Source organism: Megascapheus bottae, chromosome 31 (genome assembly GCF_031878675.1).
Source record: "Megascapheus bottae isolate mThoBot1 chromosome 31, mThoBot2.hap1, whole genome shotgun sequence".
Taxonomy (NCBI): Eukaryota; Metazoa; Chordata; class Mammalia; order Rodentia; family Geomyidae; genus Megascapheus; species Megascapheus bottae.
In genome coordinates this window covers 1,027,959-1,054,670 of record NC_143539.1, presented here as the reverse complement: position 1 = coordinate 1,054,670, position 26,712 = coordinate 1,027,959, and the positions used below count along the sequence as shown (strand labels likewise).

The 26,712-nt window shown below is 57.9% G+C and overlaps 4 protein-coding genes across 6 annotated transcripts; 2 read left to right on the top strand and 2 right to left on the bottom strand.

The window, feature by feature from the left end:
* Positions 1–59: 59 nt before the first annotated feature.
* Positions 60–9,552, bottom strand: Mboat7 (membrane bound acylglycerophosphatidylinositol O-acyltransferase MBOAT7). 2 transcript variants are annotated; one of them, XM_090322951.1, is made up of 8 exons: positions 9,469–9,552; positions 8,937–9,015; positions 8,694–8,823; positions 7,879–8,005; positions 5,354–5,513; positions 3,811–4,171; positions 1,733–1,909; positions 60–1,038 (listed from the first exon to the last, which is right to left on the bottom strand). In XM_090322951.1, the coding sequence occupies exons 2-8, from the start codon at positions 9,010–9,012 to the stop codon at positions 645–647; spliced, it is 1,425 nt and encodes a 474-aa protein (XP_090179077.1). In that variant the 5' UTR covers positions 9,013–9,015; positions 9,469–9,552; the 3' UTR covers positions 60–644. The 2 variants fall into 2 exon arrangements, with proteins under 2 accessions (XP_090179077.1, XP_090179076.1); XM_090322950.1 differs by lacking the exon at positions 9,469–9,552 and adding an exon at positions 9,332–9,400.
* A 403-nt stretch (positions 9,553–9,955) lies between these two features.
* On the top strand, positions 9,956–13,806 carry Tsen34 (tRNA splicing endonuclease subunit 34). 2 transcript variants are annotated; one of them, XM_090322956.1, is made up of 5 exons: positions 9,956–10,135; positions 11,026–11,272; positions 11,374–11,620; positions 11,746–11,997; positions 13,326–13,806. In XM_090322956.1, exons 1-5 carry the CDS (start codon positions 9,963–9,965, stop codon positions 13,511–13,513), a joined length of 1,107 nt encoding a protein of 368 aa, XP_090179082.1. In that variant the 5' UTR covers positions 9,956–9,962; the 3' UTR covers positions 13,514–13,806. The 2 variants fall into 2 exon arrangements, with proteins under 2 accessions (XP_090179082.1, XP_090179083.1); XM_090322957.1 differs by lacking the exon at positions 9,956–10,135 and adding an exon at positions 10,329–10,439.
* A 2,966-nt stretch (positions 13,807–16,772) lies between these two features.
* Rps9 (ribosomal protein S9) lies at positions 16,773–19,376 on the top strand. Its single transcript, XM_090322973.1, has 5 exons — positions 16,773–16,877; positions 17,105–17,226; positions 17,316–17,438; positions 18,297–18,483; positions 19,132–19,376. Exons 2-5 carry the CDS (start codon positions 17,130–17,132, stop codon positions 19,307–19,309), a joined length of 585 nt encoding a protein of 194 aa, XP_090179099.1. The 5' UTR covers positions 16,773–16,877; positions 17,105–17,129; the 3' UTR covers positions 19,310–19,376.
* Positions 19,377–20,447: 1,071 nt separating this feature from the next.
* LOC150043412 (leukocyte immunoglobulin-like receptor subfamily B member 5) lies at positions 20,448–22,697 on the bottom strand. Its single transcript, XM_090321951.1, has 6 exons — positions 22,604–22,697; positions 22,285–22,335; positions 21,255–21,612; positions 21,109–21,164; positions 20,922–20,974; positions 20,448–20,776 (listed from the first exon to the last, which is right to left on the bottom strand). Exons 1-6 carry the CDS (start codon positions 22,695–22,697, stop codon positions 20,621–20,623), a joined length of 768 nt encoding a protein of 255 aa, XP_090178077.1. The 3' UTR covers positions 20,448–20,620.
* Positions 22,698–26,712: the final 4,015 nt, after the last annotated feature.

Genomic DNA, 26,712 nt, shown 5'->3' with positions numbered 1-26,712 from the left:
ACACCCCACTTGCATTTGCTGGAACCCCTTATTCCCAGGAGCGTCAAGACTCACACCCAGCCTGTGCAACACTTTATTGGGGGAAGAATTACAATTCCGATGTGTGCAAGGCCCAGGACCATGGGGGGAGGGGAGGTGCCTGGAGGTGACCCCTGCAAGAGCCCGCCCCGCCCCCACCGGCAGCTCAGACTCCCCTCCACGACAACGTGGGAGGTCACAGTTCCTCCCCTGTCTGAAACAGTGCTCTGATGGAATAAAATTGGAACAAGACACAGGAAGAGGGGCTCCCTGTCCCAGAACCTGGCCTGGGCACCTCTGTCCGCGTGGGGCGGGCAGTGAGGATTAGTCAAGTCACGTCCCGTGGGGCCGGCGTTGGCACTCGGGCGAAAGTGTAGGCCTCTGCACACCTCTGCCAGAGGGGACCAGGGCGAGGCAGGGGTGGGCAACACCCTCTCATTGGCCACCTGCTGGGCGCAGGGTGCTGGGGACCTGGCCTCGCCCCAGGCAGGGTGGCTAGTGGAGGGAGAAGGGCCCCCGGCTCCCCACCACAGGGCAGGCTCTTCCGGGAGAGCAGCCCGCAGCCTGGTTCACGGGATTTCCACTGGCAAGTTTGGAGGCCGGCAGCCGTGGGCCCTCCCCGCCGCTCACTCTTCACGAAGCTTCTCCTGGGAGAGGCCGGAGGCCCGGGCCTGCGACGCAGCCTTGCGCCGGCTCGGGCCGCCCCCCCCCAGGGCCAGCCCCAGCCCCAGCCCCAGCAGGGCCAGGACGTGGATGCAGAAGTAGATGGAGGCCCAGTACCGGAGCGTGTCGGCCATGGACAGCAGCACGAAGCCCATGCACATGTAGTCGTAGGCCCGCATCTTCAGGAACCAGTGCGCCCAGTCCCAGGCCTGCTGGCCCCCTGCGCCTAGCCGCGGGCGCACGGCCGACTCCAGACAGCCCTCGGCCGCCAGGCACAGCGGGATGGTCAGAAAGCTCAGGTAGTAGCCGGGGTGCAGGCCATGCCAGTAGGCGCTCAGGAGCATGGTCCAGGCGCTCCTGGAGGAGGGGCGCAGTCAGAACCCCAGGATTCCCGAGCCTAGAGCCCAGCCCCCAGCCTCCTCCCCGAGGTCAGGGCTCAGGCCCCAGCCTGCCTCACACCCAGAAGTACAAGTCCTCCTCCTAGCTCTGGAGGGGAGAGGAGGCTATGGGTTCTGTCTCATGTTCATGTCAAAGCGGATTCCAGGTGGCCTAGAGCCAGCGTCATCTTAGAACATTCTCAGCCAGGAGCCCCCATCCTGGGGTTCAAAGCCAGCCTGGGCAGGCAACTCTGAAACTCTTTATCTCTAACAAGCAAAGAGCTGGAAATGGAGGTATAGCTCAAGTGGTGGAGTGCCAACCCTGAGTAAGTAAGGGACACTAAGCAAGAGTGCAAGAGGCCCGAGTTCAAGCCCCTGTATGGGTGTGTGGGTGCCCCACATCTAAACCCCAGTGACCCAGCACTTCCTCGGCCACACATTAAGTACAGTACCTCAATCATTTTATCAAATAACTTATCTCCATGGAACAGCAGTGGAAGCCAAGAGGTCAGCCAACCTCTCAAGGTTCCTCAATTGAGAACACTGCATCTATGCAAGGCCCACTGGAGGCTCAGGGTTCACCCCAGCACAAGTCAAGGAAACTACAACTCCCATGAGCCCTCAGGCACACCACCAAGGCAGCTGGGAAATGTAGTCCTGTGCTGTCCCCTCACCTCAGGACGTAAGAGCGAGCAGGCGCACTCTTGTAGATGTACTGAGCCAGCCACCACTGCACGGTCATGTTCCAGTACCGCATGCCGTCCCGCACCCGCACGCAGAAGTCGGTGCCGTAGCAGTCGATGTTGCGGATGGTCTCATAGTCATACTCCAGGGAAGCGGCCTTCTCCCGACTGGGGGGTGGGGGTGGGGTGGGGACAGACATGCAGCTCAGCCAGGCCCCGCCAAGCCCGCGCTGGTCCCAGCCCCGGTGCTAAAGAGGGGGTTCTGGCCAGGGAACAGCACTTGCTCAGGCTGCCACACTTGCTGGTGCCGCAGGGAGGTGCCATGGGGGGGGGGCGTGTGTGTGGACACAGCTCTCTCGGGGACTCTCCTTCCCTTGGTCACTCGCTACTGGGGTCTGCCACAGCCACAAAACACCTGGGGGGGCTTCCGCTGCTAAGCCGGGAAGTCCCCAGCGAGCCGACTCCAACAGACACAGCAGCTACTAAACGAGCGTCCTAAGTAGGCGGTTTCTGGTTACTAAGGAGGCAGTGGAGAGCCTCGACTCAGGGATCTGTTGCTAGGGAAAAGGCATTCCTTAGCAACAAGGCCCCAAGTTGGTAAGGGAAGCTTCCAGAATAGGCCTTCTTCCTGGTCCCCGTGTGGGGGTTGAGAAGTGTCACCTCCAGGAACCCAGTTTCTTGGTCACTGCTGCCAACATCCTCAGCACTTGGAAAGCTGCCTGGCCTGTGCAAAGGCCCCTTGCTTCGGAGGACAGGATGAAGCCATCTTTTAGGAGTGAGTGGGCTTGGTAGGTTGGAGAACTTTAGCAGCTGGAGACACCCCATGACTAGAAGGGCAGTGGTAAATTCACTAAGGGGGGGCACCACTACCCCTCACACAGGATGGCAGTTTGTGACCGCTAGGGGGTGGCATACCTGTAGCAAGGAGTGGGTTCCCCCCCCCATCAGTCATGGGGCTCGAACTCAGGGTCTGGGTGCTGTCACTGAGCTCTTCCACTTGGAGCCACAGCTCCACTTCTCATCTTTCTGATGGTTAGCTGGAGATAAGAGTCTCATGGACTTTTCCAGCCAGGCTGGCTTTGAACTAGGAGTGGTATACCCTCAGCGGGAGGAAGCGATAAATGATGCTGGCTCCCAGCCACACAGAGAGGGGGGAGGGGGGCGGGGGTCCACAGGTCCCACAGCCATGAGTAAGATTTCTCTTCAGGTGGCTCACGCCTGTCACCCTAAGTACTCAGAAGCCTGAGATCCGAGGATCACAGTCCCACGACAGCCCAGGCAGGAAAGTCTATGAGGCCCTTCTCTCCACCGAATCAGGAAAAAAAAGGGGCCTGAAGTAGGGCAGTGGCTGAAATGGTCGAGTGCCTGCCAGCCTTGAGATTCTGAAAGACCTAAAGCACAATACGCGGGCCCTAATAAGTTCAAGCCCCAGTACTGGCACTAAGTTAGTAAATAAATTAATAGCTTGGCACCAGTGACTCACGCCTATCATCCTAGCTACTCAGAAGGCTGAGATCTGAGGATCATGGTTCAAAGCCAGTCTGGGCAGGAAAGTCTGTGAGACTCTTCTCTCCAATGAGCCACTAGAAAATGGGAAGTGGTGCTGTGGCTCAAGTGGTAGGGCGCTAGCTGTGAGCAGAAGAGCTCTGGGACAGCACCCAGGCCCTGAGCAAACAATAAATAAATAAATAAATAGATAAATAAATAAACAAATTACTTCTGGAAAGCAGTGCCCCATCCTGTCTGTGGCCATCCCGTTTCCCTAGCGACAGAGTTTGACTCCTCACTACCAAAGGACAGCAGGCCAGCCACCAAGCACAGTGTGGTTCTGGGGTGACACTTCCACGGGGACACAAGGCAGACGTGTGGTTGCTAGGTCCCTAGGGGCAGAGGACAACTCACCACACAGAGGGGTGACAAGCGCTATCAAGGAAGAGGGGCCCAGGGGAGGTGGCCGGCGCGGGCCTGCGCGCGTGGCCAGCCTCTGCCCCTCTCCTCCCGCTCAGGGGCAGGCCCAGGCCTCGGCCAGGGGCCCGGCCGGGTCCGGGGGGGCGTCCCTCCCGCCTGACCTGCTGGGGGGTGGGCATTGGAGGGTGGGGCCGCCCCCGGCCCGGGCTTTGGCGGCCACGGGGTAGGCCCCGAAGCCGGCGGCGATGCAGCCGCACTCGGCCGCGATCCAGGCCACGTAGAAACGCATGCGGAAGGCGAAGAAGACGGGGATCATGTAGAAGAGGCGGGCGGGCAGCGGGCGGGCGTAGAAGGCGTCCTCGCGCACGGCCTCCAGCGGGAAGAGGTGCGAGGAGAGCAGGAAGAGCAGGCCGAAGAGCGGGGCCGGCCAGGCGCGGCGCAGGAGTGGCCGCAGGCTGGGCACCGACTCGGGGAAGGGCTGTTCCAGCCAGTCCAGGTAGGTGCGGTAGCGGAAGAAGGGGCCTGGGGAGGGTGGGGGGAGAGAGAAGAGTCAGATCTGTGGGGGGGAGGGGAGGGAAGATGGGGGGGGCGCAGAACCCAGAGAGGGGACAACGGATTCAGAGAGGAAGGACAGAAGTCAGACAGAGCTGGTAGCTCCTGCCTGGAATCCCGGCTACTCGGGCTGGGATCAGGGTTCAAGCCCAGGGCAGAGAAAACCAGAGACCCTCTTCTCATCTGCAGCTAATCAGTACCAAGGCGGAAGTGGCACAGCACCCTGAGCCAAGAGCTGTGGAAACAGAGCAGACCAGACCCGGAGGTGGGGTGATTCATCACCAATGAGTCACCCAAGAGAAAATAGATGGCGGATGGACGTCAATTAGGGACGGATGGAGATGGCTGAAAGATGGCTCTTTTGGGGAAGATGCAAGTGTTCTGCAGATGGAGAGATGATGTTTGTGTAATTCTGCAGTGACTTATTTGCTTCAGGACGAATACTCGAATAACAGCTAAGACTGAGGTAGAAGGATCATGAGTTCAAGGCCATCCTGCACTACACAGTGAGATCCCCATCTCAAAAAACAAAGGCTAGGGGCCGGGAATTTGGCCTAATGGTAGAGTGTTTGCCTAGCATGCACGAAGACCTGGGTTCAATTCCTTGGTACCACATATGTAGAAAAAAGCTAGAAATGGTGCTGTGGCTCAAGTGGTAGAGACCTAGCCTTGAAAAAGCCCAAGGACAGAGCTCAGGCCCTGAGCTCAAGCCCCAGGAATGCGCCCCCCCCCCAAAAAAAAAAGAAAAAGGAGACTCTTGCCTGTAACCCCAGCTACTCAGGAGGCTGATATCTGAGGCTGACGGTTTGAACAGCCTGGCAGGAAAGTCCATGACTCCCATCTTCCTTCAATGGACTATTCCATTAGAGCTGGAAGTGCTACGGTGGCTCCAATAGTGGAGCACTAGCCTTGAGCCAAAGAAGCTCAAGGACAGCGCCCAGGCCCTGAGTTCAAGCCTTACCACTGGCAAAAAAAACCAGTCTGGAGGGGCATGGCTCCGGTGGCTCTGCAGGTTGACAGCAGTATCTACCAAAACGGTGGAGTTGAGCAAAAGCACGGGACATGCCTGGGCACAGGCAGAGGTGCTGGGGCAGGCCAGGATTCCAGTAGAGGGGGAGCAGGGCACAGGCCACGCAGGACGGGCCCACTCACCGGTCATGATCCCCACGTAGCAGTAGCTATAACTGAGCGTCTCCATCAACGAGGGCACCTCGGGCAGCAGCCCCAGCGGAGGCTCCTTGCTGAAGCCAGAGGCCATTTCCTTCCTCTGGGCCAGATGCAGATCCTGGACTTCACTGGCTAGGCTCACCAGCTGGGAGAAGGGGGACAGGAGCAGGCAGGGCCCGGTCAGCCAGGGCCCTGTGGGGACGGGTGGAGAGTGCCTGCAGCGGGCACCTTCTCTGAGCTCAGCTCCCGGCCATGTACACTGTCACGGGGCTTTACACACACAGAACTTCACACCCTCAAAATGGAACACCCCAGAGAGAGAGGGTGCTACAGAGCACTCCTCACCCCCAGACCCAACCTGTTCCACCCAGAGGCAACAGGTGTGTGTGTGTGTGTGTGTGTGTGTGTGTGTGTGTGTGACTGCACACTGCTTCCTGCTGAATTCAGGGGTCAGACCCCGGTGGATGAAAGCGGGAGGGTGGATGGCCATAGAAAGACGGCGCTACGCAACTCCGATTCCCCTGGAGCTCTAGGACCTACCCTACCCGAGCCCCGGCCCGAGCCCAGGCCTGTAATAGCTCCGGGCTCCGGCACTACCCACTTCCCTCCTCTCTATCCGGCCCCCCACCCACACCTCTGGAATCCAATCCCAAAGCAGCATTTCCTGTGGGGACAAAGTCACCTTCCGACAAAGAGGGCACAGCATCCTGTCTAGCTCTGGATGCTCTTGGCATCCAGGATGAATTACCATTATTTCTTCTTTTGTCCAGGTCTTTTGTCAAGGCCTGGGTGTTGACCCTGAACTCTTCAGCTCAAGGCTGGTGCTCTACCCCCTGAGCCACAGCACCACTTCCGGGTTTCTCGTGGTTAACTAGAGATAAGAGCCTCCCAGTCGTTCCTGTCCACGCTGGCTCTGAGCCTCAACCCTCAGCTCTCAGGCTCCTGAGTGGCTAGGATGATAGGTTTGAGCTACTAGCATCTGGCAAGGGCAAATATTTATTTTGCCAGGCATGGGGTTTGAACTCAGGGCCTGAGTTCTTTCTTGCTCAAGGGTGATTTAAAAATACACAACACTGGTCGGGAGTTTAGCCTAGTGGTAGAGTGCTCATCTAGTATACATGAAGACCCGGGTTCGATTCCTCAGTACCAAATACATAGAAAAAAGCTGCAGGAAGTGCTGAGGCTTAAGTGGTAGAGCTCCAGCCTTGACAAAGTCCAAGGACAGTGCTCAGGCCCTGAGCTCAAGCCCAGGACTGGCAGAAAAACAAATCAAACAAAAGAAACAATGCAACAGTAGTCACACTCCGTAAGAAACCCAAAGCAAAAATCCTTTTATTGCCTGGGCTGGTGGCTCATACCTGTAATTCTACCTACTCAGGCTGAGATCTGAGGATCTCAGTTCAAAGCCAGCTTGGGGAGGAAAGTCTGTGAGACTCTTTGTCACCAACAAATCACCAATAAACCAGAAAATGGAGCCTTGGCTAACATGGTAGAGCACAAAGCTCAGGGACAGGACCCAGGCCGAGTTCAGGACCTAGGAAGAGCAGGAAAAAAAAAAATTCTTGTAAATTTTGGCCCCCTGCAGTAAGTTCCCACTTTCCGCATGGCCAGCAGGGCCTCATGGCCTGCCTTGCGGTGCAGGTCCCACCCAGATCTGCAAAAGTAGGCAGGCAGCGTGTGGTGCTGGCCACACTGGTCTGCAGACGTCTTGAGGGCTCTTCCCCAGCTCTCCTCTTAGCTGGCCAACCCACCTAACCTTGAACTCCTGATAAGAAAATGAAAGGCCTAACTGGGTGTGGCGGCTCACGCCAGTCATCCTAGCTACTCAGGAGACACAGATCTAAGGATCAAGGTTCAAAGCCAGCCCGGGCACAAAAGGAACAGAGACTCTTATCTCCAATTAACCTCTAGAAAACAGGAAGTGGGGCTTGGCTCAAGGGTAGGGAGGTAGCCGTGAGCTGAAGAGCTCAGGAACAGCGCCCAGTCAGAATTCAAGCCCCATGACCCACAAAAAAAAAAAAAAAAAAAAAAAAAAAAAACCAGCAACAACATGAAATTCTGGAGAAACCAGTTCTCAAGCTCAGAGTCCTGTTTACTGCTCTCCAGCACAGACCCCAGACACAGGAGGAACCCATTTCTGTGTTGGTGGAGGGCAGAGGCTGTGTCTGCTTTTACCCAACTTCTAAGGTGATCAAGACGCAGAGATCAAGGGGAACACATGCTGGCAAAGCAAACTGGACAGGCATACTCCCAGCGCCAAATCACACACCTCCTGTTGGAGCTTGCGTGCCATTTCTTTACTCCAGATCAAGTGCAGAGGTGAAAACTGGCTTAAGAGTATTTGACAGGTGAACCTTGTCCCTAGCCAAGTGGCAAAGGCCCCACGCGCAGGGCTGTGAGACAAAATCCTTCCCTGCCCCCACCCCATGGCAATGAAGAGGAGGAGAGTGGGGGTGCAGAGGAACGGGCTCCCAGGGAGGATGGAGGGAGTAGCGCCCCTCGAGTCTGACCTTCAGTGTCAGCAGCAGCTGGACAGCGTTGGTGAAGGGCGTGGGAGTGGGCAGGCCCAGCAGGCTGAGGGCTCGGAAGAACAGGAGATAGGAGAAGGTCCAGGCCAGGGCCAGGGCATGGCAGGAGCTGGGGCAGAGGTGGGAGGTGGCTGTACTGGACACTGGGACCTTGGTTTCCACTTCCCCCTCCCAAGGTCTAGCCACAAATCCTCCCCCATCTCTTCCCACTCAAAGAGAAAACAGAAGGACAGCGAGGGGCACAGAGGACGGGCAGGCAGGGGCAGAAGCCATGCAGCCACTTGGAGGAAAACAAGGAATCGGTAAAGGGAAAGTTTCAGATCTGATGATGAAGGTTCAAAGCCAGCTGGGGCAGGAGAGCCTGTGAGACTCTTATCTCTAACCAGCACAAAGCAGGAAGTAGAGCAGTGGCTCAAGTGGTAGTGCACCAGTCTTGAGAAAGTAGGGCAGAATTATCCATGCCCTGAGTTCAAGCCTTAGTACCAGCACACAGACAAAAATAAATAAAAAGAGAAGTTTTGGGGTGAAGATCTTCCTTTCAGTTCGCCCTTTTTGCCTTCAGCACCAACATCAGGATAGAAGGCAGAAGTGGGTTATGCATAACTGAATGGTGGCAGGCCCAACAATAACATGTATGCAGAAGACTGAGGTACAGGAGAGATAAGATGTCAGGATAGGGCAGAGAAGTAGGAGGTACACAGGGACATCATGACAACAAAGCAGAAGCAGCAGAAGACCCACAGAGGAAACAGGCTGCTTCCTCCTCTTTCTCCTCCCCTCCTGCCCCCATATCTCACCAGGGCTGGGCCTGAATGAGGGCCCAGGTCCCCAGAATGGTGACCAGGGAGTGTAAAGTGTGGGGGCCACAGGTGAACAAGGTGAGCCCCAGGCCCACTGCTGCTGCCCCCCATCTCTTCAGCCCAGGTCCTGCAGGAAAAAGGGGACAGCGTAAGCCCAGAACCTTCTGGGGGGGGGGAGAACCCCACCTGCCTCTCTCCCCGCCCCCCCTTTTTATTTTCCACTGAGGGAACCTGACTCACCGGCTTTCTTAAAGAGGAAGCCGATGGGGATGGAGATAAGTAGAACCACTAGGTAGGTCCATTCTTCGGGCGACATGGTCTGGAGGAGGAGGAGGAGGAGGAGGAGGGCGGGGGCTCACAGTAAGACGCCAGATGTGGCGTCCAGGTCCTCCGGCTTCCGGTGGTCCTCGGAGGGGGAAAGGCCAGTGCAGGCCCCACCCCCTTACTTTAGCGAGCCCGGGAAGGCCGGACCCCAGAACCCACAAGGTCCATTTCTTCCCTACTCCCCCGACCCCATCCTCCACGGGACTCCTCTCTGAGGCCCCTCTCCCGCCTCCCCGCGGGCCGAGCGCGTCCCGCCCCGGCTCCCTGAGGAGACTAGGCCTCCGTCCCTCCGGAGCTCGCGGCCTCCCTACCTGCGCCCGGCCGCCGACTTCCGCACCCCCAATCCTCAGGTTCCGCGCACGCGGCCCGGCCGGGCAGAGCCACCGCCGGCGTCGACCCGCACCGAGCCCCCTGCCGATGGGCCCGCGCTCCCCGCACCCGGACCCACCTGAGCCGCCCACCGGGCAGGAGGAGGCCCGGCTGCCCGATGCCGAGCCCACCGGGGCCCGCGCCACGCCTCCCCGGCTCGGCTCGCCCCGCGGCGCCTGCTCCCGCCGACGGCAGCCCCGCAGCGCGGAGAGGCCCGGGCTCGCCGCGTCCGTCGGGGACCGCGAGGGACGGACCGGGAACGCGCCCGAGGCCGGACCTCCCGGCGGCGTTCGAACTGCGGAGCTCCGGGCGCCCGGCCGCGAGTACGTGAGGGGGCGTGGCCGCGGGGCGGGGCGGGGCCGGGCTGGGGCGCGGAGCACGCGGGATTGGACCATGCGGGAGGGCGTGGCCAGGCGCGGCCCGGAGGGGGCGGGGCCTGCGCGGGGCCGCTCCCGGCGGCGCGCGGCGCTCGCCCACACGGCCGGGGGCGGGGCCACAGCGTCGGCTGTCTCCCGAGCCGGACGCGTACTGGGGTCGCAGCTCCGGACTGGGTGGGGCCACGCGCTCGGCCGGATGTGGGCGGGGCACGGGCCTCGCCGACGCCCGAGTACTTGGGTCAGGGGTCGGGTGGGGGCGAGGCCACGTTCTCTGGTTTACTTGGAGGCAATCGAGTCGGAGCGACCTTGGCTTAGTGAAAAGCGGAGCCCCGGGCCTTTTTTGGAGGAAAGAGGAGCACTCGCTCAAGGGTCAGGACCCTGGAGGACCCCGAGGGCCGGGGGCGGGGCGGCGGGGGCGGGGCCCGCGAGGTCCGCGGGGCGGGGTCGCAGCCCCATGTGGGCGGGGCCAGACCTCGCTTGGCTGCGTGGCAGCGAGACAAAGTGACGCCGGGGGTCGGCCCGGTGAGGGGGTCGGAGGCGGTGCCAAGGGTGCTACGTAGGGGCTGGTTCCGCTCTGGCCGAGTTGTTGACGAAGTGACTACCTGGCTCCAGCGGAGGACGGGGCGACATTCTGAAGGGGAGCGTGGACGCACGCTGAACGCTCCCGAGTCGGGTGAGCCCGCCCAGCGGAAGGCGGATGACCTGGGGGCTGTGGGACGCCCTCGTGGGCGCTCTGGTGGCTGGAGGGGGCGAGGCACAGGCTGCGTTTTGGAATAGGGCTGCAGACTGGAGACCGGAGCTGAAACCCCAGCTTGGAGGCGCTCACCTTCGGAAGGGGGCGGGGCCGAGCTCGGTCGCACCGCCCACGGGGGGCGTGGCCTCCGGAGGTGACCGCGGACCGCAGGGCTGCCTGCCCCTGCGGGGCGGGGCCTGGTGCGGAGAGGGCGGGAAAGCCCAGCCTCAGTGGCCTGGAGGGGCGTGGGGGGGACACCGCGGGTCCGGCCGAGCGTGCGCCTCCGGCGAAGCGCCCAGCTCGGAGCGATGGGGCGTCCCCAGCAAGGCCATTTTGGGTGGGGGCGTGGCCTGCGGCCGGAGGCGCAGTGGCGGCCAATGGCGGGCCGAGCACCTTGCCCTGCGGGGGCGGGGCGAGCCGGCGGCCACGCCCCCCGCCTCCCGGCGTGCGGCTCGGCGCGGCCTGGGGGCGAGCAGGAGCCCTCGGCGGCCGCGCGCTGACTGGGGCGTCTCCCCCCGCCCTGCAGGAGGATGTTGGTGGTGGAGGTGGCGAATGGGCGCTCGCTGGTGTGGGGGGCCGAGGCGGTGCAGGCGCTGCGGGAGCGCCTGGGTGTCGGCGGCCGCACGGTGGGTGCGCTGCCCCGCGGGCCGCGCCAGAACTCCCGCCTGGGCCTCCCGCTGCTGCTCATGCCCGAAGAGGCGCGGCTGCTGGCCGAGATTGGCGCCGTGACCCTGGTCAGCGCCCCGCGCCCCGACCCCCGCCAGCACGACCTGGTAGGAGCGAGGGAGCCCTGAGGTGGCGGGTCGGGGGGGCCGGCCCGGAGGGCGCCGGGCAGGGCCGCTGACCGCGCCGCCCCCGCCCCGTGTGTTCCTAGGCTCTGGCAGCCTTCAAGCTCCAGCAAGACCAGAGCTTCCGGGAGCAGAGCACGTTGGCCGCCGAGGCCCGGGAGACCCGGCGGCGGGAGCTCCTGGACAAGATCGCGGAAGGCCAGGCTGCCAAGAGGCAGAGGCTGGAGCCGGAGTCGGGGGCGGCTGGCGGGAGTCAGGAGGCCGGCGGGAGCCGAGCTGCGGAAGGGAGTGACCCCGAGGATGACCAGGCTTCTGGGGAGCCGGAGGGAACGGGTGAGAGCCGGATCTGGGGACCAGGGGGCCGGGGCTCTGGGGAGCTCTGGCCAGCCTTCCCCTGGGGGTGGGAGGACTTTGTCCTTGAACTCACCGGATTCTTCTCTGCACGCCCCCCCCCCCAGTCCTCTCCTCTTCCCAGCCTTCAAATGAGGTGGCCCCGCTGCCCAGATCGGCCCTGCTTGTCCAGCTGGCCACTGCCAGGCCTCGGCCGGTGAAAGCCCGGCCTCTGGACTGGCGGGTCCAGTCTAAAGACTGGCCCCACGCTGGCCGTCCGGCCCACGAGCTTCGCTACAGCATCTACAAAGACCTGTGGGAGCACGGCTTCTTCCTCAGTGGCGCTGGCAAGTTTGGTGGTGACTTTCTGGTGTACCCTGGTGAGTGTGCGTCTGCGCCCTGGTGCTTGGTGTTGCAGTGCTTTCCCCTATTTATGTGGTTTTGTTTTGTTTCCTCTTAAGTGTCTGAGACACGTGCCTAGGAGAAGCAGGTCCTCAGCTCAGTAACTTAGCAAACACAGACTCAGGATCCATAAGCGCCCGTGCAGAAACTCCTAGACAGGAGCCGTAGTTTGGGAAGGAGCCAATGTGATAGGCTAATCGCCAAATGTAACAGTTGTCGAGGCAACAGCATTAGCTACCAAAAGTCATGGAAGTCCATGTGTGCTTATAAAATAAAATCGGGGCTGGGAATGAGGCTTAGTGGGAGAGTGCTTGCCTAGCATGTGTGAAGCCCTGGGTTCAATTCCTCAGGACCATAGAAAGAGAAAAGGCTAGAAGTGGCACTGTGGTTCAAGTGGTAGAGTGCTACCCTTGAGTCAGAGAAGCTCAGGGACAGTGCCCAGGCTCTGAGTTCAAGCCTCAGGACTGGAAAAACAAAACAAAAATTATATATATGAATATATGTATATGTAAATTTCAAGGGGAAAGAAGTGACAGAAAACATGTATGGGAAAATTTTGTTTTTATACAGATATGCAGATGCCTATATGCCATTTAAGTTACTACCAAAGCTGTGCATTTATATTATTTTAGGTTCAGCCTTTTACTAGTCATATAACCTGTGGGTAATTTAATCATTTCCAATTATTGGTAATGACATGACTAAATGATTTTGTAGCTATGTTAGTGCTACATTACTGTTTTTTGCAGTATATGTGCTTTCTTTCAATCCATACCTTCTGCTCTGTTGTTTTCCTATGGTTTGAGATTGGATCTTGCTTTCTCCCTGGGCCCACACCTGGACTGTGACTCTTCCCAATTTTATTGTTCTATCATATTGAGGCTGGCAGGTGTGCCGCAGTTCCCAGCTTCTTCCAAGTGAGACGGAGGCACTCTCTGTTTTGGTCCATAATCTTGGTCCAGTTTCTCTGTAGCTGAGATGACATTGCCTGCTTTTGTCACTAGTAAGAAAATAAATCTGGAAGGTTTTTTTTTTTTTTTTTGCCAGTCCTGGACTTGAACTCAGTCCTGTCCTTGAACTTTCTCAAGGCTAGAGCTCTACCACTTGAGCCTCAACAACACTTTTGGCTTTTTTCTATGTATGTGGTATTGAGGAATGGAACCCAGGGCTTTATGCATGGTAGGCAAGCACTCTACCACTAGGCCAAACTCCCGGCCCCGGAAGTAGGTTTTTAGGTCACATCTTGTGTCTTTCGTCCCTCTATCTTGGTCTTGGGGAACCCTACATGCCTGTCTCCCTCCTGCAGGTGATCCTCTCCGCTTTCACGCCCACTACATTGCTCAGTGCTGGGCTCCTGAAGACCCCATCCCACTCCAAGATCTGGTCTCTGCTGGCCGCCTTGGGACCAGCGTCAGAAAGACATTGCTGCTGTGCTCTCCTCAGCCCGATGGTAAGGTGGTCTACACCTCCCTGCAGTGGGCCAGCCTGCAGTGAGCGCCAGTCACCCAGGGCACACGGCTGAGCCTCAGCAAGAGCCTTCCCCGGTGCTCCCAGGCTCACCTCTGTGTGGAGGCTGGCGCCCTTGCTTCACTGTGGTTTTGACCCTACGGTTCAGAACACTACAGCTTTTGTAGACTCGTCCTGCTTCTAGGCGCTTACTTGTTGGGCTGTTTTTGTAGTTTACCCATTTCCAAACTGTGAAGTTCTTCACAGTGGGTCTAGGTTTGACCCCTCTCTGTTTTCCACAGGGCTTAGGTCTTAATAAATCTTGTTGAATAAATGTCCAATTTGTGATTTTTGAGTCCTTGCCACAAGCATACAAGGGTGGGAGATTATTAATAGGAGCAAAAACGAGGGCAAATAACTTGCTCAGAATCACTCAACTCTAAGTGGTGGAGCTGGGCTTCTATCTTTTGGAGGAGGTGGTAATCTGAGTTTTGAACTCAGGGCTTTGTGCTTGCGAAGACAATGCTGACACTTTATTTAGCAACACTCACAGCCTGAGGGCCAGACTGGGAGTTGAACTCAGGGTTTCATGTGTGCAAGGCAGGGCTCTTATTACTTGAGACACACTCTCTACCTTTCCACCCTCTCAGTTCTTTTTTTGTCTTGTTTTTGTTCTAGTGCTTGAACTCTGGGCCTGAGCGCTGTCCCTGCCCCTGAGCTCTTCAGCTCAAGGCTAGCTGTCTACTGTGAGACAGCACCACTTCCAGTTTTCTTTTTTTCGCCATCCTGGGCCTTGAACTGAGGGCCTGAGCACTGTCCTTGGGCTTTTACAAGGCCAGACCTCTACCACTTGAGCCACAGCACCATTTCCAGCTTTTTTCTATGTACATGGTACAGAAGAATCGAACCCTGGTCTTTGGCCATGTTAGGCAAGCACTCTACCACTAGGTCAAATTTCTGGCCTGCACTTCCAGTTTTCTGGTGGTTAACTGGAGATAAGAATCTCACAGACTTTGGTGCCAGGGCTGGTTTTGAACTGTAATCCTGGAATCTCAGCCTCCTAGATAGCTAGGATTACAGGAATGAGCCACCAGTGTCCTGCTTGTTTTTGTCTGTTCCTTACTTTTTGGCCTTGCTTTTTGGTGCTGAAGGCTCATTTTAGGGCCTCATGGTCTTTGAGTAAAGCTAGCCCTTTACTGCATAAGCAAAGTCTCCAGTTCTGGTTTATTGATGGTTAATTGGACAGAAGAAGCCTCTCAGACATCTGCCTAATCTAGCTTCAATCCTTGGTCTCAGATCTTAGCCTTCTGAATAGCTAAGATTATACATGTGAGCCGCTGGTACTGGTGGAGCCAAAGGTGAAGACACATTTGAAGTCCCGCAAAGTCCCCTAGCTCTGGGGCTTGAATTCAGGACCTGGGCACTTGAGCCACAGCATCACTTCCAGCTTTTCCTGTGTATGCGGTACCAAGGAGTGGAACCCAGGGCTCCATGCATGCTAGGCAAGCACTCTACCACTAGGCCACGCTCCTGGCCCCACATTTAAAGTTTTATGAGTTAAGTGATAGAGTTATTCCTTAGGGAACCCAGGACTGGGGCTGTAATGTAGTAGGGTACACTTGTCAATCCTGTGTGAGGCACAGGGTTTAATATCAGCATTGCAGGAATTAAAAAACAACAACAACAAAACAGGCTGGGAATATGGCTTAGTGATAGAGAGCTTGTCTAGCATGCATGGAACCTAGGGTTTTTGATTCCTCAGTACCACATACACAGAAAAAGCTTCGAGCGGAGATGTAGCTCAAGTGATGGGGTGCTGGCTAGCCTTGGACAAAAAAAAAAGCTCAGGGACAGTGTCTAGGACCGACAAAAATAAGGGGGGGGGGGGCTGAGAGCATAGTCTAGTGGTAGAGTGCTCGCCTAGCATGTACAAAGCCCTGGTTTTGATTCCTAGGTACCACTTATTCAGATAAAGCCAGAAGTGGTTCTGTGGCTCAAGTGGCAGGGCACTACTTCCACACTCTGCCTCCCAACAACTACTTGAGCAAAAATGTGCAAAGACAGTGCCTAGGCCCTGAGTTCAAGCCCCAGGACTAGGGAGAAAAAAAGTAGTGTCTCAGGCTTGTAATCTTAGCTACTCAGATGGCTGAGATTTGAGGATAGTGGTTTGAAGTCATCCTGGGCAGAAAATGTATGCGTTATCTTCTCCAGCCTTGAGCAAAAAACGTTAAAAGACAGTGCCCAGGCCCAATACTGGGGAAAAGAAAGAACAACAAAGTTTCTACTGTTGCACTCATGAATTAGTGAGGTCCATTTCTCTTCCTTTTTATTGTGGGGGGAGGTCTGGGCAGTCTGGGCACTATCCCTGAGCGTCTCAAGGCTAGCAGTATGATAGCTTTTTTTTTTCTTACCAAGGTGTCCTTTTTCTTGTCTATCAAAAGCAAGGCAAAAACAGAATCAAGGCAGGACAAAAGAGAACAGGGTATCCACCAGCTCTTCAGCTGCCTTTCTGCAGAATTCTTAGGAGGACCGGTGTAGCCAGGCAAGCTTTAGTGACTGAACAGGAGATTTCATTACTCGGCAAATCACCTTGTGGACTGGTATGGTTCAAGACCCTCCAGAGGGGGGCTGGGGTAAGCCCTTGGCAGGGGAAGTTGTGCACAGAGGATGGTGTCAGTAGGCAGTGGGCGACTCCCGCACACCTCGGAGAATGCCCTGCCAAAGGCCACAATCGGGAGCCAATGCGGAACTGAGACGGTTTCATTAATCACCTGCCGCAGAAGTATTTCCAAAGCCCCGCGCTCCTCCAAAGAACAGAGTAGACGCTCATGCATATTCATGAGTGGGTGGGGAAAAGGGGGCGGTCACGTTCCTGGACGTGGCTGGGTTCCGGTTCTATGCCGGAAGTAAAGATGGTCGGCGCGTCTCCCGGCGTGCCCCGTGCCAGCAGTAAAGATGGCCGGCGGACTTCTGCGCGTGCTCAGTTTAAGGTCTCGGCACGTGTTCAGGAATTTAAGATGGCGGACCCGTGCGCCTCTGGGCACGCTGGGTTCCACGAGTGAGTGCGTCATATTTACTTGCTTAAAACAACGGGCAGGCGTAGTGTGGAAGCCTTGGCTAGTTCTCTCGTTTCTTCCAAGAATCCCGCCCGGAACAAAGGCCGGGGTTTGGAGGGGACGGCGCCACCCGGCTCCCTCGTCCCCGTCCCGCCGCGCGACAGGCCGGTTCCTCCCCCGGCGGCGGCGCTCTAGCCCGGCTTCGCCTCTCTATGGCTTTTCCGTCTGTCAACAACGCTTCCTGTGATTGGTGCAGACGGCGGCGTGCGTGGTGACGTCACGAGCGGCGGCGCGTTGTTATAAAAGCGCGGCTCGGCCGCCGAGCGGCTCTTTCTGTCCAGGCAGCCGGCGTGCAGGTGAGGCTGGCTGCCGGGCCGGCCGGCGGTCTAGTCCGGGTGCGGGGCGCTGGGACCGGGGTGCGGGTACGTGCATGTCCACATGCCCTTCTGAGCTGTTCTGGGGAAGCTCCAGGAAGGCGAAGCGATGACTGGAGCGGAGGCTGTGAACTTAGGAAGGGTTCCGGCCCGTGCTTCCGCGCAGGCGCGCTGCGAGCCCTCACGCCCCCCCCCCCCCGTTCCCGCAGGCGCTGAAGGCCTCGCGGAGCCAACATGCCGGTGGCCAGGAGCTGGGTGTGTCGCAAGACCTATGTCACCCCGCGGAGACCCTTCGAGAAGTCCCGTCTCGACCAGGAGTTGAAGTTGATCGGTGAGTGGCCGCCGCCGCGTGCGGGCGGGGGGTTTGTAGTGCGGGTGTGAGGCCTGCCCTGAGCCCGCGACGCCCCCTGACACCGGCAGGCGAGTACGGGCTCCGGAACAAGCGCGAAGTCTGGAGGGTCAAGTTCACCCTGGCTAAGATCCGCAAGGCCGCCCGGGAGCTGCTGACGCTGGACGAGAAGGACCCGCGGCGTCTGTTCGAAGGTGGGTGTGGGGGCCCGGCACGGGAGTGAGGCGCGGGGGCGCCGAGGTTCCAGGCTGGGACGGGACACTGGGCAGGAGAGCTGACCCGAGTGTCTGCGCGCGCGCGCGATTTCCTGGGTCAGAATGAAGATTGGTGCTCCCTCCGCCGCTGTGAGTGCTTGCGTTCCTTATGTTTGCTAGTCCTGGGACTCGAACTTAGGGCGAACACTGGTCTTGGTCTTTCTCAGGGCTAGAGCTCTGCCACTCAAGTCACAGCAGGAGCTCCAGCTTTTCTGTATATGGGAGACCTAGGAATCGAATGTGGGTCTTCGTGCACACTAGACCAAACTCCGGACCCCTTTAAGATCACTTGGGAAGTTGGAGTTGGGAATGCTCTCCAGTGGACGGGAATGTTCTGCCTCATGGTTAGAACTGCAGCTAGGCTAATTCCTAGGTACTTTATTTTCTTTGAGGCTATTGTGAAAGGAGTTTCTTTCCTGATTATTGCCTCGTTCCACAGCACTGGTCAAATGGATCCTGTGGGCTTAGTGTCTTTTTTTTTTTTTTTTTTTTTTTGCAACTGCTGGGGCTTCAACTCAGGGCCTTTGCATTGTCCTTGGGTTTTGTTTTTGCTTTACCGAAGGCGAGACTACCACTTTCAGGTTTTTTTCTATATGGTGGCAAGGACTGAAACCCAGGTCTTTATGCATGCTAGGCAAGCGTTCTATGCCACTCGAGCCATGGCACCGCTTCCAGCTTTTTTTCAATGTATGTGCTACTGAGGGATCCAGCCTGGGTCTTTGTGCATGTTAGGCCAGCACTGTACCAGTGCAAGAGTTGGAACTAGATCAGGAGTGTGAGTGGATGCTCTATTTCCAGGGAACGCCTTGCTGCGTCGGCTCGTCCGCATTGGGGTGCTGGATGAGGGCAAGATGAAGCTGGATTACATCCTGGGCTTGAAGATCGAGGACTTCTTGGAGAGGCGCCTGCAGACTCAGGTCTTCAAGCTGGGTCTGGCCAAGTCCATCCACCATGCTCGTGTGCTCATCCGGCAGCGCCACATCAGGTACGGCTGGAGTCTTCCCCCATCCTCATCCCCTCCCCCCCTCCCTCGGTGGTGTCCTGTGTTAAGTCTGCTGTCCGTGTCTCTCATGCAGCCCTTGGAGCTGACAGGTGTGAGCTCACCTTGAGGGCGCAAATTCACCCCTTTCAAAAAGGTGGAGGGTGACGGGGGTCAGCCTCATTCATTCCCCCATAGCCCAGCGCAAGGGTCACTGCGGCCTGAGCCGTACACCTTGCGAAGGCCTCTCCCGGGCTGCGAGCCTGAGCAGGTAACTCCTCTCTGTGCCCCCTTGGCGGGTGAGGATGGGGCCTGACCTGGTTCAACAGGCTCAACTGTGTACCATGTGCTCATGGCAGTTCCTGTCCAGCGCTGTCATCACTGGTGTGATGGATTCACAGTCCCCTGCTGATGTGGCAGTGTAGGGGAGGTGGGCCGCCAGGCAGGGCCCCAAGGCAAGCAGGAATTTGACCCAGAGCATCGCCTAGCACTTCCTGGTTAAGGGAACGTCAGTACTGCTTGGAAGGCTTCTCTGGAAGCTCTCCTGTGGGTTACTTGGCAACGCAGCTGCACTGGGCTCCAAGTAAGCCAGGGCAGGGCCTCTGCCATCCGCCTGGCCCAGCCACCACTCACCCTGCCCAACCCCCTCTCCAGGGTTCGCAAGCAGGTGGTGAACATCCCTTCCTTCATCGTGCGCCTGGACTCCCAGAAACACATCGACTTCTCCCTGCGCTCTCCCTATGGGGGAGGCCGCCCAGGCCGTGTGAAGAGGAAGAATGCCAAGAAGGGCCAGGGCGGGGCGGGGGCCGGGGATGATGAGGAGGAGGACTGAGCCTGCCCCCTGCTCAGCCTGGATCCTTGTCTAGTTTTCCAGTCAATAAAGTACCGTCTACACTTGGCACTTGTTCTTCAGGCACTGCCCTTCCACTGCCCTCTCCCCTTCTGTGTAAGGCTTGTAGGGGAGGCCTAGCTGGATCTAGGGCTTTGAGGACCTGTCCAGCGGCTGCGGCTGGGCTGGGCTGTGTGAGGCATGGCACGTGTGAGTTTTGCTTCTTGTCAAGGACAGTGACCAGGGTTGGCTTGGAGAAGCATCTTGATTAATCCATGCTCCCAGCAGCAGCTCTGCCCTCGGTGCATGTCTGTCCTGACCCCCAAAGCACACCTCCAAGACTAGAATGGAGGTGACTGCCACTACAGCTGACCAGACCCCCCAGAATGCTGCCCCCTACCTGCAAGGGAGGGGGCCCCACTCTCCCTGCGTTGGTGCTGGTAACTGACTTCTTACTCAGCCAAAAAAAACAAGCCACTTCCTCCTGGCTCCTTTGGGGGAAAAGCAGAAGTTGACACCTCCCTGCACCCAGCCATGACCCCCCTCACCAGATCTGCAGGTGATATCTGCCCTATATGGAGCTGCTTCGCCACATAAGGCAAGACTGTAGCAGTCCTTTTTCACGGCCATTGTCTGTGGTGGTGAAGAGGAAGCCCTGGAGGAGCTCGCCTGGGTCTGCGGCCCTTTGTGAATAGTGCATGTCAGTTCATGAGCCCAGGCACCGCTAAGGAAGGAGACTGATTCCAATCCGGTCTTCTTCCTGGGGCTTAGACTCGGTCTGGGTGCTGTTCCTGAGCTCTTAGGCTTAAAACTAGCCCTTGAGCCACAAATGCCACTTCAGTGCCAGGCTGGACTGGAACCTTGACCCTCAAAGGAGAACCCTGTCCCTCAAAACATGAGGCTGCTGGTGAGAGGAAATGAAGCAAGGACAGTTCACTCAGGAAATGACCAGAATGTTTCAAGAACCTTGATAAAAATAATACATGCCACAAGGCAAAACGCATCACAGTTCACAGTCTGAGTGGATTCATAGCTTATAGTCAAATGTAGCCTTAGTACGCAATGCGTGCATGGAACCAGGTAAATTGAAGGGATGACATATTTTGTATTTAGCATAGTCTGATTTATATTAAGTTTGTTTTTTCTGTTTAGTGTCTCATTTCTTCCCTTATTGACAATTATCTCCCAAGCAGTGGGTTCAGTATATGAGCAGGAAAAAGGCAGGGCAGGCCTGAAAGTTTGCAGTCTCCTGTGGGTCTTGTGAAGATAACCTGCCAGCCAGCTGGAAGTCATGTGGGGGGAGGGTGTCACTGATTAATGTCTTTGGGACTCGACTGCCACTGTGGCATACAGGCTGGGCTCCACTGGGTGCCTTCCCAGGGAGGGAGAGACAGCCGCTGTCCCCTCTGCCAGGGCCTCAGGGCACAGCTGGGCGTAGGTCACATCCTGGGAATCCTTGGGTGCGGCAACCTGGGAGACAGGGAAGGGGTGTGCTTGGTGCTGGGGTCTCTGGGAGGACAGGACTGGCCTGGCCAGCAGATGAGAACTGAGGGAGGAGACAGGGACCCGGGGTCTAAGGAGGAAGACAGGACGCTCCCGTGGGGCAGGGTCTTACCTTCCCGTCCAGCTCCGCCCCGTCCTTGGGCTCTGTGTCCTTTGAGGCAGCGACTGTGGGGACAGGACAAGATCATGTCCTGGCCGGAGGCCCCCAGGCCCTGCCCTGTCCTAAAGACTTGGGGCTCAGCCCCTGTCCCCCACTCCCTGGGCGCGGCCAAGCCCCCAGCCTTTCCAGCTCCCCCCACCCCAACACTTGTTCTCACAGAGGATTTCTTCCTGGACAGCAGCAGCTGGGCTGGAGCTAGGGAGACAAGAGGTTCAGGGTCAGGAGGCGAGGGAGGGAGAAAAGGAGGGAGGGTCAGTGGAGGCTGGGCCGCGGGGCCGGAGTTACCTGCCCAGGCCTCTGTCTCCAGACACTGACTCTGCCGTCCCTGCAGAGGAGAGAAAGGGTCTCAGCGCAGGGCCGGGCCCCCTCCCCGGGGAGCGCAGGAGACCCAGGCGCCGGCATCCGAAGGCTTCCAGGGACGCTGAACACCTGAAATTTGCACAGCTGCCAACTCCAGGGTTTGGGGTTTGGGATTTGGGTTTGGGATTTGAGGTCCTGCCGGCGGCAGGCCCCTCCCGATACTCACCTGCCGCCCTGCCTTTGCTCCGCCTCCAGTGCCAGAGGAGGAGGAGGAGGAGGAGGACCAGCAGAAGGAAGAAGGCCACTGAGACTCCTGTGAGAATCTTCAGGTGGCTTCCCAGTCCTTGGGGACAAGGGACAGAGTGCTGTGTGCCAGGTGCCTTGTACTTCTCTCCCTCTTACCGTCAGTCTTACAGTGAAATGCCAGCCCCACCTACCCAGTTTATAGGTGGGAAACTGAGGCCTCCCAGGACCCGGGAGTCTGCCTTCCAGCCTTGTCTCCACCAGAGCTGAGGCCCTGAGCTGCAGGGCAAGGCACCCCTGTCACGGCCCTGCACCCCCATCCTAAATGCTGGCACCATCACTGTGAGGAGGGGACAGCCCTCTGCAGACTCGTGGCCTCTGTGAGTCCTCCTCTCCTAGGAGTTCACTGCATGGACAGGAACTGGAGGTCTGGTCTGTGGGGAAACTGAGGCCTGGGTGCCCCGGTGTCCTGTCCAAGTCAGCATCCCCAGAGGAGGCTGCACATTTCCCATGCCCAGTCCCGGGCTCCTGGGCCCAGCCTCCCCATGGAGCCCCCGCTAACCTCTCTTGGGGCACGCCTAGGGGGTGAGGGGCTGCTCCTCAGGGCATGAGGTGGGGGGAAGGGAGGTGAGGCCCTTGCTCCCCACGTTAGCTCAGCTGGCACCATGGCTGGGGTCAGCATCGCCCTCGGCCTTGGCTCCACCCTCCTGAGGCCCCCCTTCTGCTCCTGGGATTCTGGGGTCAGAGCTGGACCTGGCGGGAGAGGTCTCACCTGCTGTTGGCATGGTGGTTGGGGGTGGGGGGCGGGAGTCCCCAGAGGATTCTGCGTGGGGACAGAAGAGAAGGATGAGGAGTTAGGCGTCTGCAAGACCTCATCTCTACTCTGTGCATCTGCACTGGGGCTTCCAGCACCTTCCCTGCCCCCAGTCCCTCTCGGGGACAGTAGTGGTGGACCTAATTCTCATCAGTGAAGGGTGGATGCCCTTCAGCTGGGCCTCCCTGGATACCCCATTACCCAGACAGGGCTGAGAGGGGCCACCCCCAAAGGCACACCCCTCTCCAGAGGACAGAGTCCCGGAGTGTCCCCTCACCTGTCACCTCCAGACACATGGGCTCGCTGTAATCTGACCAGCCAGCAGGGCTGAGGTAGATGCACTGGTAGCGCCCTGCCTCGCCCTCTGTCATGGACGGGATGAAGAAGGCGGCCCTGCTCCCTGGCTTGTCTGGGCTTCTTGAGGACCAACGCACATTGCCATCTTCTCCTTGTACACGGTATTCCTGGGCCTCTGGGTCCCCCTCGCACCACAGGGTCACAGGCCTTCCCCGGGGGACCACAGGGCGTGGCTCAGCCCAGAGCACTGGTCTAGGGAGAACCCCTGAAAGGACATCAGAGACTGGAGCCCAGAACTCCCTCCATGGCCCCAGGCGTCCCCAGCCCAGCCCCACCCGCTGACCCCATCGTCCCCACCCAGGGTGCCGCTGTCCCCAGGGAGGTGGGGACACTCACCCGGCTGCCTTTGGGCAGCAGAGTCCACACTCAGGCCTGGAAGGGATTTGGTCCCCGTGAGAGCTGTGCTCTTCCCAGAGCTCCTGGGCCCGCGGCCCGTGGAAGTGGGGAACCCACAGTCCCCACCCCCCTCCCCATCTCACCAAAGCACAGCAGGGCTGGGAGTGCGAGCGCCATGCCTGGCCCCGGCTGTGTGAAGGACCGGCCCTGGCTCTGGCTGCAGGATGTGGCTTTCACCCCTGGGTCCTGGGTTGTCACACCCTATGCCCTGGCCCTGAGAGGGGAACCGCCCACCCCATGCACCAGGCTCTTGTTTCTGAGGACCAAGGCTCTCTGGGGTCGGGGATCTCCAGATGGAAGCTGCAGCTTCCCCATCTGACTTCATCTCGCTGGGGCCGCCTGGAGCCTCCGCCGCTGGGCTCCGTCCTGTCCTGCACTTCTCCCTGCAGGTGAAGAGGGTTGTGGAGGCGGCTCTTCCCTCTGAGCCCTGCCGACTCTCCTCCCCCTCCAGCCCATCATCCTCAGCCTCCAGATGTTTTGGGAGGCAAGGAGCAGCAGGGGCACCTTGACCACGCCTGGCCTGCAGCTGGTTGTGGGAAGCAACACAGAGGAGGATGTGGGAGACAGGACAATGCGATCCTTCATGGCTGTCCCCTTCTTCACCACACCCCAGCCCTCCCCATGGCCAGCACGGCTGCCTTTTCTAGCCTCCTGGCGGCCCTGTTCCCAGCAGAGTCTTCCTGCTTGGCGTGGAGCTGATTCACTGTCTGCTCCCCTCCACTGCCCTGGCCACCCAAGACCATGGTGCTTGCCTAGCATTCATGAAGCCCTGGGTTCCATTCCTCTGTTCCACATACCCAGGAAGAGCCAGAAGTGGTGCCATGGTTCAAGTGGTAGAGTGCTAGCCTTGAGCAGAAGCAGCTCGGGGACAGTGCCCAGGCCTGGAATTCAAGTCCCAAGCGTGGGGAAAAATAAAAGGGAAGTGAAAAAATTGCAGGGTGGACAACACGCATCTGAAATAATCTACAGGGAGTGGAATTAGATGTTGGCTCCATTTTGGAGGAATGGAAAACCAGAAGAGGCACTATGCAAAGGAGATGGAGGGGTGAGAGGAAGCAGGCAGCCCACGTGGTTTCAGAAGGAAGAGGAGGAAGGACGTTGGGCAATATTTGATGACAAAATAGGTGTAATGCTCAGTGGTTTACAGAAATGAGCAGAGGCTAAACCCTGGTGTGTCACGCCTGCGACCCTAGCTACCCAGAAGACAGATGTGTGCGTGGAGGTTTGAAGCTCGCCCAGGCAGGAAAGTTCATGACACACTTATTTCTCCCAGTCGTGGGACTTGAACTCCGGGCTGTCCTTGGACACTTTTGTTTTTTTCTCAGTCCTGGGGACTGAACTCAGGGCCTAAGCACAGTCCTCGGGCTTTCCTCAAGGCCAGTGCTCTACTGCTTGAGCCACAGCTTTTCTATGTATGTAGTACCAAGGAATCGAACTCAGGTCTTTGTAAATGCTACCCCCTAACTCCCGGCCCCTGGACACTCTTTTGCTCAAGGCCACAGCTCTGCCACTTGAGCCACAATGCCATTTCTGGGTTTTTCTGTGTATATGGTACCAAGGAATTGAACCCAGAGCTTCATGCATGCTAGGAGAGCACCCCACCACTAGGCCACGCCCCCTCCCTCCTTGAGAGTTTTAAAGTCACTAAAATTACTGGAGATAGACAAAACGAGTGACGAAGGTAGCGGCAGAAGATGAGGAAGGGGCAACAAGGTTTGACAAGAATTGTACTCACTTCCTTAGTTACGTGACTGTAACCAATCCGGACATCACGTTTATAATTCAATTAAAAACTACAAAAAAACAAAAACAAAAGCACTGATGGGGCTGGGAATGTGGATTAATGGTAGCGTGCTCCCGTAGCAGGCATGAAGCTCTGGGTTCGATTCCTCAGTACCACAGAAAAGCCAGACATTACTCTGAAAATACAGCATGAAACACGAAAGAAGCATTGTGACGAAGCCCAGGCGCTCCTGTCTCAGAGCCCTGACAACGTCTCTGTTGTGTGGTCGGGGTTCAGTCTTCACCCTAGAGGGGAAAAGAATTTGATGCTGGCATTCTGGAAAACAGACTCCTCCAGGCCCCGGCCGCCTGCTAGGGAGGAGGAGCGCTCAGCCAGCCGACAGTCCTGCCCCAGCCACAGTGCCAGCCAGCCCCGGTGCCAAGGCAGGCGTCTCAGGCGCAGATAAAGGCCCGGCGCCATGAGCTCATGGCCTGTCCCCGAGGTGATTATCATTTATGATTGCCGGCCACTGCCCCCGTAGCCTCGGATGTCGGCCTCGGGTTTAACTCCCCGAGGAGCTCTGACGGCCAGGGCGGCCGTGGACACCACGTGTGCACGTGTGCTGAGGAGCTGGGCGGGTGGGGTGGATGAATCCTGTTTCCTCAGCTGCCTTTCCACCTCTCCTGGGTGCACTGAGGCACAATCCCAGCATGCACCGGGGCGCCTGTGGCCTCCTGCTTATAAATCTGTCCAGGTGGGAGCAGATCACGAGCGACCTGGAGAAACTTTTGCTTGTGGCTTCCATGGGAACTTTGCAAGACTCTCACTAGTGCCTTGAGTGACTCCTCATGTGGGACTCCTCAAAAGGAGGGAGGGAAGGAGAGAGGGAGGAAGAAAGGAAGGCAGGCAGGCAAGCCAGAAGCTGGTGGTAGGCGCCTGTAATCCTAGCAGCTAGGCTGCTGGGATGAGGGCAGGGTATTGAAATCCAGCCATGCCTGAAATGTCTGTGAGTCTCTGCTACAGTGAATCACCAAAAACCTGGAAGTAGAGATGGGGTTCATGGTTGAGGGCCAGCTTTGAGTTGAAAAGGAAAGAAAAAAAAATGGGGACCTCGCTATGCCCAGAGTTCAAGCCCGCTCCAGCCACGCCCCACCATGCGTGCACATAACCAGTCATGAAAGCGTGGCGTTTAACACAATGTACAAAACTATTTTACACATTACAATGAACAGGAGTTCAAGTGTCACAGAGACTGTGAGGATTTATTTCTCTGTTTATTTTGTGGGTCATGGGCCTTGAACTTGGCCTGGGTGCTGTCCCCGAGCTCTTCACCTCAAGGCTATAGCCCTAGCCTTGAGCCAAGCAACACTTCCCGTTTTCTGGCAGTTAATTGGAGAGTCTCAGGTCCTTTTGTGCCGGGGCTGGCTTTCATCCCTGATCCTCATAGCTGGGCCTCCTGAGTAGCCAGGATGACAGGCGTGAGCTACTGTGCCCAGCTTGACAGTGAAGATTTATAACAGAGGAACTGAATCCCTTCAAAACCCACTCCATGTGGCTCTTCTCCCCACCACCCCAGGGTCTTCACTACCCCTCCTCATCCACCTTTCACAGCTCTCCCAGCTCAACGTCAAGGCCTCTTCCCCCAGGTGGGCCCCGAGGCTCCTGGCATCCATCTCGGGCCTGCTGTGTCATCTTCTTCCTCCCGTGCCCGCAGTCTACAGCTACGGCCTGGACCACGATCCACGTCAGAGCCACGAGGACGAGGAGCCCCAGACCAACGCGAACCAGATTGTGGACTCTGTGATCTCCAAGGGTGAAGAATGGTGTCAGAGGCCCGGGGGAGGTGACCCCTGTCAGAGACCCAGGCACACGCAGGCAGGGCGCCCTCTACTCACCAGGTCTGGGCCCTG